The sequence below is a fragment of the Arachis duranensis genome, chromosome 10 (assembly GCF_000817695.3).
Source record: "Arachis duranensis cultivar V14167 chromosome 10, aradu.V14167.gnm2.J7QH, whole genome shotgun sequence".
NCBI classification, from domain to species: Eukaryota; Viridiplantae; Streptophyta; class Magnoliopsida; order Fabales; family Fabaceae; genus Arachis; species Arachis duranensis.
The window spans coordinates 46545063-46557179 of NC_029781.3; the positions used below are offsets into that span (position 1 = coordinate 46545063).

Consider the following 12117-nt stretch of genomic DNA (forward strand, 5'->3'; position numbering starts at 1 on the left):
ATAAAAACCACTCAATTGAACACACGATAAACCATAAAATAGTGGTTTATCAATGTTATTTGTGAAACAGATTGTATGGATGCCTTTATTCTTGTCAATAATTTCTAGGATAATTTTGGTTTTATTGATCTTTTAATGCTAAAAATCTAAGACATCATATCTTAAAAATGACGTATTGACCTCGGATTGATGTTGAGAGATACAAATAAAGTGACAAACATCATGACAATAATAACAATGAGAGTAATATTTAGTGAAACGGTTTGCTTTTTAAGTCGTTCCTTTTTTTTGCTTTTTCTTTCTTGTTGTTATATTGTTGATTTTCAGTCACCAAAATAAAATTTGTGAATCATAGTGCACAGCATAATAGCATCCGATGGGTAAAATTTGACATGTGACTCTTCCAATATTTTGAAGCAGCCTTGTACTCTTAGGGTCAGTTTGGCTAAACTTATTAAATAAGTTCTTTTGAAAAAAAAGCTTAAAATATAAAGACTTTTATTAATAATAACTTTTAAATAAGTTATTTTGTATTTGAAAAATTATTATAAAAGTCTTTGTATTAAAATTTGTATTAAAATAATCTTTTAAAAAATTAAAAAATTATCTAAAAAATTATACTAAACACTATTAATATAACTTTTTATAAGTCAAACATAAAAAAAAAAATAGCTTTTTGTGTTTCCAAACGATCTTAGTAGTCTAGTAGAACGGTAGAAGAAGTAGATTCGGTAAACCCATAGGCTCCGTTCAATATATCTTCTACTTCTTCAATCACTTTCTCATTACCAGAATTCAAATTCTCTCAACAACCCCCTCCTCTTCTCTTTGACTTTGACTTTCTGCTACTCCTTCGAATGTTCTCCACCAACACCAACGCAACCTCTCTCTTCTTCCCTTCTTCAAACCCTACATCCATCTTCCGAGCTCGCGCCTCCGCTGGAGACCTCTCCTTTCCTCGCTTCTTTCACTCCCTCGCTTCCGCCGCCGCCGTCGCCGGCGGTCTAGGGGCAGCTGGAGGAGGAGGAGTCTCAGACGAAGTCACTGGCGGAACAGCAGCGAGGCGCGGTGGCGGGAACGAAGGGAAGATGAGAGTGAAGGCGAAGGAAAAGAAGTGGTCTCGGAATAGAGAGAGTTATTTGTGGGACAACACTGATCCTCTCCCTCTTCCCATGACTTACCCTGATTCCTCCCCTGTTTCCCCCGATGAAATCGATAAGCGTCTTCAATGCGATCCCAATCTTGAGGTCGTCTTCTTCTTCATTCTCGAAATTCTGTGTTTTTGAGCTGTAATTTAGGGTAAATTCGACTTCATTTCGAGTAATTTTACCTAACTGCACTAAAGAATTTAGTTTCTTAATTCATTCTTTGTCGCTCAAAATCGGATATTGATTTGATTTTATTATGATTGTTCTTGTTGTGTTTAGGATTGTAAAGAGGTGGTTTATGACAAATGCATTCCTTGCATGGGAATTGGTAATGCTATTGTTCAACATTGCCATCTCCATACCTTCTTAATGTTTCCATTTTGTGACTAGTAGGTGTATGAGGGAATGTTTGAGAGGGCTGAGATTTATAATTTTAGGTAGGTTTTTACTATATTAATGTCATGGAATCATTGAGTGGAATGAAACGTGGAGTTGCTTCAAGCTTCCATTGCGTTGTGGGATGGGAACTTTTTTGGTAGTTATTTACTTCCAGTTCCCAAATCCAAGTTCAATCCCATTCCAGTCATTTCACCCAAATTAATTCCGTCAAACACTATATCATTCCATCCTATATTTTAAAATATGCAAATAGTGAAGCTTAACTCCATTGGATTCCGCTTTGTGCTGCCACTTTACATCTTTCAAAGCATAGCCTAGGTCAATGCAACATAAATAATATCACAAAGAGGATGATTAAACTCTTCAGGTCATATCAACATTGGTTAGGGAATTTTTATTTTTTAATTTTTTTTTATAATATATTAGATAAATCTAAATCAACGCCAAACCCACCTAATGCCCACATTGTGCTTTTCTGGATAAGACCTTTTAGTCATTGTTATTCTGCTACAGCTTCTCAAGCTGCAGAAGTTTCTTTAGGGAAAACAAAGGGAGAAAAGAGTGGGAAAGGGGGTTTTGCAGAACTCAATTTCGAGTTTCAACAATTTATCTACTATATGCTATCTATTTATTTAGTGGCTTCAATCAAATGCTAGTTAGGTTTTGTTTTGAACAGGTTCATTTTCTTGTTACACGGAATTCTTAGGTTTAGGCACCCGTTTCTTTGAGTGCCTTGTGTATTCATGACTCGTGATTCTTGATTTATTTTTCCTATTTGTAATGGTCATTAATTGTTACTTGTGCAACAACTTTCTTTATTAAAATTTAGTTTTGTGTCATCTTAACCTTTTTCAGTATAGAAAAGTGGTAGAAGAGTGGTTACTAAAATTTGAGGAAAAAATATCGAAGTATTTAAATTTAAAGAAAGATTTTTTCACATGATAAAAGTTTATCTCTTAGATATGTAATACTGTTTTCTAGTGAACATTTTAAATTACAACATGTAGCATGGAGAGGAAGTTTCACTATTTCTCCTTTGGAATTGAAAGCACCTTGATTTAATATACTGCATACTATCCAATATGTGTTATGTCACATGAAATGTGGGTCTCAAGTTCAGTTTAAACATTATATCAGATTTAAAACTCTGTCACCTCTTTAGTATGTTGCTCTATTTGTGATCAAATAACCTCCTAATATTTGTATGAAAGAGATCTGTGAGTTGTTCATTTAACTCATCAATGAGTTGGGACAAAATTATTCTGCTTCTAAAGTAGATTATTTCTGCTTACATTCTGTGCAGTTTTTGCTGGATATCTCTATGTGGTGTGTAAACTGCTAATTGATAGTGCGAATGGCATTTATGTAGTTCTAATTAATATCATGTCATTTTAATATGGTTTCATAAAATCTGAACTTTATAAGACTTATAACATAAGAGTTTGTCCCCACGCCGCCACAATGACAATTTTTGTTGACTAAATTTTGTGGGATATGTGAAAAGAGTACTTGACTTATCTTGTTTTCTTTCTAATCTGTAAAGTGAACACTCAGATGCTTTCCTTCTTAATGGTTGCAGACTTCTCTTCTTAAATTCTCAGTTTCTCACTTTACAAGCAATGTCATTTAGAGGATCCAAATCCAAACTATAAGGAAATAGGGAGCATCCTAAATGACATCTTGCATAATCATCACTTGAAGAGCAATTGACCTGGATTTTTATAGGATGCACTCACAATAGAAATTCTTGATAGAGTAGTTAGCTTCTGATTTCTCCTTTTACAAGCATGCCTACTTTAGAGTATTCAAATACAATATTATGTTGAATCATGTGATGCTTCATATTTCTATTTTGCATAGCACTATTATAGTGTTATGTGTAAATTGTATTAGAATTTGGTGGCTTTTGGCTTTGGTTTTGTGAGATTTTTTTTAAACACATACATGTTAATCATAGGAAAAAAAAGGGGGGAAAGGAAAAGATGTAATAGGGAGAAGGAAAATCTCAAGTGGTACACATTCAATGGTACTGATCAAGGAACTTGTCCTGATTCAGGATGAATTTAATATATATATTGTTTCATGTCATTATTATTGGCTGTATTTAATTGTATTTTCATCAGAGGTATAGGTATTTTGTTATGTTAGTGGACCTTTTCCTTTGATGGACATGTATGATGTTTCAAATTAAGGAAAAATCTTGGGTGGCCTAACTTTGTGTCAACTTTCTGAAATTCCTTCTGCTATGTATTCTTCACTTTTGCTCTAAATCTGGTTTTATGATTAGTCAAGTTGGCCTCACTCGTCTGCGTATTTCATTTGCAGGATATGTGCAGAAGATAACAGCTCGCAAGGACATCGACGTGATGGAGGATTAGGATAATGGAAAACCACCATGATGACACAGCTTTTTTTAACCTTTTAGTTTTTTCTCCTTTGAAAATTATACTGTATTCAATCTTGATGAGCAATATTCTTCTAAACTATGGGTCAAAATATTCATGTAAATCAACATTGGTTAGATTGAAAAATCTCCATAAAGGAATATATAACAAGAGCACACTTGGTTCTTTTTGAGGGAATGTATTCTTTTCCATAAACTGTGTGCCTATCTTTTAACACACCATATTCTTTTCATATTTTGGACCCCTACATCTCCTTTTGGCATCTTTAGTTTCGTGGTCATCTGCATATTGTTTAGGAATAACCTAAAGTAAAAGATTGGCATGATGAGATGTCTTACCAACTTTTTCTCTCTCTGCCTAGTATAAAAGGCAATGTTCCTCTGTTACATGCCATATCACAGCTGAGAAAGCAAGCAATTCCACTGTAGTAGAAAAATGTCAACAAGCTTTCTTGATTTCCAATACAGCCTCTCAAAGAGGAAGTACCTGAGGAAGCCGTCACGGATGTTCTCGAGGGACAAACAAAACTCGGGTTTGAAGGCTGTTTTCCAGCCTAATGTAGATGAGATGAAGCAGGTGTTTGACAAATTTGATTCCAACAGAGATGGGAAAATTTCTCAGCAGGAGTACAAGGCCACCCTGAGATCTCTGGGCATGGAGAACACGGTTCAAGAGGTGCCAAATATTTTCCGGGTGGTCGATCTGGATGGAGATGGATACATCAACTTCAAGGAGTTCATGGAGGCTCAGAAGATGGGTGGTGGGGTTAGGACGATTGATATACAGAGTGCATTCCGGACATTTGACAAGAATGGTGATGGGAAGATAAGTGCAGAAGAAATTCAAGAGATGCTGAGGAGGCTGGGAGAAAGGTGCAGCCTTCAAGACTGCCAGAAGATGGTGACAGCGGTGGACACCGATGGAGATGGCATGGTCAACATGGACGAGTTCATGACCATGATGACTCAGTCTAGGAGAGTTGCTTAGATGCTTATGGTTATCATGTCTTGAGGTTGATGTTAGGAGCAACTCAATAAAAACCATATGCCTTTGTTGTGCATGTTTATGTACAAAAAATAAAGCTGGACCTTAGTGTTTGTAGTATGGTACAATTACACACGTATAGATTGTTGAAGGTAAATGAAGACATTAAAAGTCCGAAAAGATCCAACGAAAGTTGGCACAGATAGATGAGGATTTACATCTTTAACCATTTCTTTTGGGTTCGATATTTATTAGAGGATAGAAATCACAGGTGCCAAAAAGCGTGAAACCTAATTGCTTCGTTTCTTCTCCCCCAGCCCCTTTCTCCCTTCCTTTCTTTCATTCAGAAACAAATTGAGCCAAAAAAAAAAAAAAAAAAAAACCCGAAAAGAAAATGGGGTTCGCTTTATCTCCAAATTCACTATAAAGAGTATTGCATACTTGCAAATGGTAACTTTCCTTGAAGAGTACATGATATCTATCTATTAAAAATGTTCTAACTTTTAGAATTTCAATATATCTGAGAGGAAAAATTGGACACTAATCTCTAAGCTATTTGGATTACTTGCTAAGAAATCCAATATGCTTATTTTTCGTAGCAAATGAACAGATTTTCGTACACACATACGTAAATAAAAACCCATACTGTAAATTTAAAAATCCATATTCGTTTGGAACAAATCTTAATTTATCCCTTAGCTTTTCAAACACTTTATTTTAGTCTCAGTTTTAAAATTTAATGTTATTCCACCTTTAAATTTGACACAAACAATTAGCATATTAAAAAGTCAATAAGACGTTCGATTTCAGTTCGTAAATAAAATTGGTCTACCAACAATTACTAATGTAAAAACTTTTTATTTAATTCTAGGATGTTAATGATTGATTGCTAGGATTTGAGATTTTGTACAAAAAGAAAGACGAAAAACGAAAGTGTTACAAAATAGTTTTGCTTATGTTTCTCTAATACACAAAAATAAGAATATATGACTAAAAACCTTTTGACGTGCCTATTACCCATTTATTAATTATTCGTGTCAAATTGAACGGTAATACAACATTAAACTCATTTAAAACCTTTTGAAATATAAATAAAATGTTTAAAATATTATGAACCAAATTAAAATTTGTTTTAAATATTGAGAACCAAAATAATATTTTATTCAAAAAATTATTTATCTGACAGTAAATTATAAAAGATAAAATTTATTTATTTTTTCTTAAAAAAATAAACTGTAACATATAATGTTGCCTTTGTATGATTTCTTGAGAAGATAAATTTGTAAAAGGAACAATAATATATAAATATAAAAAATTAATTATTATATATTTATATATAACTTTTTTAGCAAAATAATTGACCATAAGTTTTTATAAATAAAAATAACTAATTTTATATTTTATATTTTTATCTATATTTTGATTATAAATATCAATCTATACAATTTAGTTATATTATTTACGAGCTGATGATTACTTCATGTAGCATAGTTATTTTGAAAATCGCATTCATCTCAAAGATAAGAGTGAGTCAAGCTATTGGATAGGAGTTTGTGCCTGTTTTTTTTTTTGGTGACTAAATAGAAAAGAAAGAAAAAAAAGAGACAAAATTTTTTTTTGTGACTAAATAGAAAAGAAAGAAAAAAAAAAAGAGACAAAACCAAATTAATTGGCTAGGGTCATATCTAAATCTATTAGATGTTGAAGCTCACTCAATGGTTGGTTCCAATTCGAGTGAATGTCCGCGACAGAAGCAGCTGCTTTAGCAACACTATTTGCAGTCCTCTGAATTAAAAGAATAGAGACTCTCCAATTCCAATTCATAACCTCCTGAATATGCTTTGCCAAATCCCATTCCGGAATATCCTTACTAAGCATTCTTTGGTTTACCAAGAAAAGAGCTTCTAAACAGTCTGTTTCATAAATAACCTCACGAAATCCACTCTCCCAAGCAAGAAGTAAACCTCTCCAAATTGCATACAATTCAGCAAAAAGAACACTGCACACTTCGACTTTTCCAGTGCAACCTTTCAACCAACATCCATCAGGATTACGAATAATACAACCAAAACCAGCATAGCCAGAAGGAACAAACCAACTAGCATCACAATTCAATTTAACAGAATGAACTGGAGGTGGAATCCAATGCAAACAAAGTGAAGGAGGAGACAGAGATTGATGCATAGCAAAAATAGTGTGAAACTCCCTTACTGAACTACGAATCAAACTCACCACTTTACTAGCACTCCATGAATCATCTATATTAAATAAGTCATGATTCCTGCTTCTCCAAATCCACCAGATGGTCGAAAAGAAAAGAAAAACATCTCCACTCTTTGCACCTTTGTAGAGCCAATCACGTAAATTTGAGTTATCTGAATACAGGCCTAAAAGGGTCCAAACCTCCTTGGCACTAGGGCACTCCCGAAGACAATGAAGAATGGATTCAGAACCATTCTGACACCGATGACAGGTGCTAGATAAAGCTAAATCACGACCCAAACGAAACTCTGCCGTAGGAATAGCATTATGAAGACTGAGCCAAATCAAGAACTTATACTTCTCAGGAATATGCAGACGCCATACCCACAACCAATTATCATGCTTATTCCAGTCAAACTTTCTTTTGGCTAGCCAACTGTACCGACTCCTAGCTGAGTAGAGTCTAGAAGATGCCACACCCCACGACCAACCCGAACTCTCTCCAGCATTCAAATCCGGATTATAAGCATTCAAACGCTGTTTGACATCTTCTGGAATGATAGAGAAAATATCATGGAGATTCCATTGACCATCTTTCCAAACGTCTCTAATAGTTAAATCAGAGTCAGATATATGTACAAAAGGGACATCTTGAGCAATTGGGCCCTCAATACTCCAATTGTCAAACCAAAAAGATTGATCAAGTGACCCAACGCACCAAGAGAAGGCATCCTTAAGAGCACCAAAAGCCTTTGAGATACTCTTCCAAACATGAGAAGCATTGCAAGGGACAGGGCCATCTAAAACTCCCTCATTCCTCAGATACTTCGCCCTCAATAGAGCAACCCAAGGCTTGTCCTGACAATGAAAAAGTTGCCACACCAATTTACCAAGTAAAGATATATTAACACATGCAGGGTCTCTAACACTCAGGCTACCAAATTTTTTTGGAGTGATCACGGTCCTCCAATTAACAAGAGAAAGACATCTACCATCTACTTGACCCTTCCAAAGGAACTGTCTCATCATAGAAGATAATTTATCGCAAACCCAATTTGGAAAAAAAGATACCTGCATATGATAGACAGGAATGGATGCTGCAACAGAATTGATCAGGCAAAATCTCCCTGCTTTATTTAGAAGCCTTCCTTTCCAATTAGCTAATCTTCCCCTCACCTTTTCAATCACCGAATGAAAAGAAGCCCTACTGGTACGGGAATGATTAAGGTTAACTCCAAGATATCTTCCTAAGTCCAAAGCAAAACGTATTGAAGAAACACTAGTAAAAATATCTCTTCTACGAGCATTCACATTTTTAGAACAAAAAACTTTAGACTTTTCAAGATTCACTTTCATGCCAGATGCCTTGCAAAAAATGTTAAGAGAATGCATGACCATTTGGACCTGACTTTTTGTAGCCTGGCAGAAGAGTAAGAGATCATCTGCAAACATCAAATGAGAAAATTTTGGGCCACCCCTAGTGACAGAAAGTGGTTTCCACACACCCTCGACCACTTTTGGCTTCTTTTAGGTTCAGTACTGTTCGTCTTTTTTTTTTAGGTCAAATTTTGACTTTTTAAAAAGCCTATTAATTAAAAAGATCAAGTCATAGACTTAAAAAAAATCTATAAATTTGTTGAGCCGACTCCTTAAAATATTTTTTTCTAAAAATAAATTATTATTAGTTTAGACTTTTAACTATTTACAAATATTAATTACAAAACAAAATAAAAAAATAATAGTCAAAACTAATTAAAATTGTAATTTTTTTAAAAAAAATATTTATAATTATGAATTATAAATTTTAAAATATATTTAATATTAATTTATATTTTTTAAATTTATTATTTTGAGTTATAATTTACAAAATAAATTTTTTAAATAGATTTGTAAATTGGAGGACTTTTAAACAAGCCAAACTTAAACATAAAGAAAAAGTTAAATTTGAACCATCTATTTACGGGATGAATTAAGCTCAGCTAAACCAAAGTTCGACACCATTTCCATCCATGCACACATTGGAAGCTTCCCATCAACCATGCTTAGAAAAAAGCAAGATGCATCTCTATATTTTCTCCTTTTTGGTAACGATATGCATTCACTGCTAATATTTTTCTATTCTCATCTTATAAAATTCTGTTTGCCCTTCGCTCTTTTTTCGGAGGAGATATATATACTCACCACTAAATACAGATAACTCATCCATTTCAAGTTTTCAGTAAAGAAATCAACTACTCCAAAAATGAAACCTCTTTTATATGTATCTAAAGAATAAAATGTTTCTCTACAATTTAAAAATTTTTAATCGATCATCAATTATCCAAATAACTAGTCTAATAATTAAGGATCAATTAAATATTTTCAATTGTAAAAAAATATTTTATTTTCTGGATATAAGCTTCCCACCCTATGACCAATTCATTGTCAAAAAGTAAAAAAGTGATATAAGCTTCAATGATCAGAGCATGTAACCACAAAATGTCAAAATGAGACTCCAGGGCCAGTTTAGTTTTCGTTTTCAAAGTTTTCAATATTTTTTGTTATCAGAACTACGTGAACAATCACACTAGGTAATCAATTAGAATACCAGCTAACTTAAACAACTTTTTTTTTTTTAAAAAAAAAGGATTTTAAATTTGTAACCGCATAGTTAACTTGAAGTCCCATCTCATCCACTCATCGCATCGTCGGTACCTTATCTTTAACCGGGTCGCACTGTCATTGTACCTTTCACTGCAACTCCTCTATGCACCGTGCGAAGCCAACATGCATCAAAATATCTTAAATTTAAGATAAAAAAAACATCCAAAGTTTAACAAATGAAACATCACAACTTAACAGCAGAATCATTCTAAGTTTTACAGACGAAATATCCAAGTCTAATAAAAAAAATCCAAATCTCCACAAAAAGAAACAAAAAATCCAAATCTCCACAAAAAGAAACATCCTCAAAAGGGAGTAGCATATTAAAAAAAGACGGAAATTTAGGGAAGTCAGACTCTCACATATCAACTTCACGTGAACTACTTCACCTAAGTTTTCACCTTACAAAAAACATCCGAATCTTTACAAACAGAAACATCCGTTTATCATTAAAAAAATTCGATCATTAATTACATGTTCGAGATGGAAAAAATTTTCAAAAAATTGAGAAAATGATATCGGACACAAGATGCATTACCTTGCAATCGGCGGCAAATACCAGTTATAGCGCTGCTCGTTCTATGCACCAGGAGCAGGGATGGACACTGGCGGACGTCCGTTCAAGGTTGGCGTCAGGTCGTGCAGTGCAGTAACGCTGCCAAGGAGCTCCCGTCATGTGTGTATTGGACGTCGATTTCAGTGCTAGGCACAGCGGCTCCTTCGACAGAAGATTGACTGTCACTATTAGGTGCAGTAGTATGTCCCCCGACGACAGAGCTAACCGGAACAAATGAAGTACGACATGGATAGGGATGAAAGAGAAAGAGAGATGCCGTTGTTTTTTTAATTTTGAGTAATAGTAAAAAATCAAATTAGGGTTAAGTTTGAATGATGTTATGAGATATTTTTTTTTATATTGTTGGACTTTTTTTGTTGCGATTTATACGGTAGTTGGCAGAGTTGACTGTTATTCTAATTGATTTCATAACTTTTTTTTTTTTCAAGTACAACTTTAAGTCAAATCGCACAAACAAGAGAAAAGAAAAAAACGAAATTATTGAATATAAGAAGGGATGAATGAAGACTTACCTATGCTCAAGTCAATTCCACGGTTTTTTAGCTCTCTATATTCTTGACAGAGAGCACAAGTTTCACAACAGAAATGAACTAAGCAGTCCATACAAGGTGCCTCTGGCAACTCATATTGTGCCCTCATCTTTGAGCGGTAAAAGCATGAATACAAGCATGGAAACCCAATAAGAGCCAGTGCCCCATAAATAGCTCCCTCACATGTGCATGCTGCATATAAACATACTCTATTTCATTATTTATCCTGCCTCTAATTATGTTTCTCAACAATAGCTTATACTATGTTTAATAAATAATTTTTATCTCATATCAGAAATTTAAGGGGAAAAAAAAGAGCAAGAGATACCATAAAAAAAAACAAGTATGTTATGTATACATTACAAATATATATACTAAAGATATATAAAAACACACATGTAAATATATATAAATATATAATGATTGAATTAATAATTAATTTTTAATTAATAAAATTATATTTCTAACCTTTATTTTACAGTTCCTCTTTTTTTTAGTAGATAGAAAATTAGAGACATACTTTGTGTATGAACTAAAAGAAAGGGTCTTACTTGAAGTTCCTTTACTTACTATCTCTGCTATTTGTCCAAAAGTAATACAAGGGCAGAAGCAAGTGACCACACCTTACAAAAATTAAAAAAACAATGTCAAAATATAAATATATAACTTGAGAATAATGTCAAGAATTCAGATGGTTTGCGGCGAGGCTCTTACAGTTTGCAGGATCATCAAAACAACGGCAGAGACCGGTGGACCAACGCTGCAACTGGAGAGGTCCTCTGATGCCGCCGGTGAGGTATGGAGCAGCATAAGGATGTGATGTACCATAGTTTGGAACTGCCGGCGCTGGTATGACATAACCACCAGGATTATGGCCTTGAATTGCATATGTCTCTGCTTCATCTACTGCTGGGTACATGGACATTGTTAGTACTTAATAATAGTACTCTCCCTCAGAATTTCAGAAAATGAATTAGAATTCGTAATCTTACTCTTGGCTAAGACTAAGAGTACTATAAATAGCGGGGATTTTTCAGAAATAAATAAACAAAATCTTTATCTCCTAAAACAAATAAAATATACTTAAATACCTAATTTTTATGTGTGACAAAAAATTGGGTGTGCCATAAATAAATAAAAAGTCAACCACATTAAGTGTATCTAAAAACTTAATTACCAAATTAGTCCTTCATATAAAATACATATAAAATACATGTTAAATACAAAAT

The 12117-nt window shown here is 33.8% G+C and overlaps 2 protein-coding genes across 7 annotated transcripts; one reads left to right on the forward strand and one right to left on the reverse strand.

Moving 5' to 3' along the window:
* Nucleotides 1-698: 698 nt before the first annotated feature.
* Nucleotides 699-5146, forward strand: LOC107469711 (uncharacterized). Its single transcript, XM_052255617.1, is given in 4 exon segments — nt 699-1247; nt 1428-1476; nt 3873-3926; nt 4359-5146. Coding segments are annotated over 4 exon segments (1074 nt in total). The 5' UTR covers nt 699-857; the 3' UTR covers nt 4940-5146.
* Nucleotides 5147-9666: 4520 nt separating this feature from the next.
* On the reverse strand, nt 9667-11860 carry LOC107469709 (protein PLANT CADMIUM RESISTANCE 2). 6 transcript variants are annotated; one of them, XM_052255442.1, is made up of 5 exons: nt 11603-11860; nt 11440-11511; nt 10871-11080; nt 10320-10516; nt 9667-9882 (listed from the first exon to the last, which is right to left on the reverse strand). In XM_052255442.1, exons 1-4 carry the CDS (start codon nt 11811-11813, stop codon nt 10344-10346), a joined length of 666 nt encoding a protein of 221 aa, XP_052111402.1. In that variant the 5' UTR covers nt 11814-11860; the 3' UTR covers nt 9667-9882; nt 10320-10343. The 6 variants fall into 6 exon arrangements, with proteins under 6 accessions (XP_052111402.1, XP_015944576.1, XP_052111404.1 ...); XM_016089090.3 differs by having other exon boundaries at nt 10320-10558; XM_021134282.2 differs by having other exon boundaries at nt 9832-9918; nt 10320-10558.
* Between the last annotated feature and the right edge of the window lie 257 nt (nt 11861-12117).

Coding starts and splice junctions, on each gene's coding strand:
- LOC107469709 (XM_016089090.3), bottom strand. CDS start 11,813: ATGTCCATGTACCCAGCAGTAGATGAAGCAGAGACATATGCAATTCAA. Junction 11,512..11,602: donor TTTTGATGATCCTGCAAACT/GTAAGAGCCTCG, acceptor AATTTTTGTAAG/GTGTGGTCACTTGCTTCTGC. Junction 11,081..11,439: donor AGTAAGTAAAGGAACTTCAA/GTAAGACCCTTT, acceptor GTTTATATGCAG/CATGCACATGTGAGGGAGCT.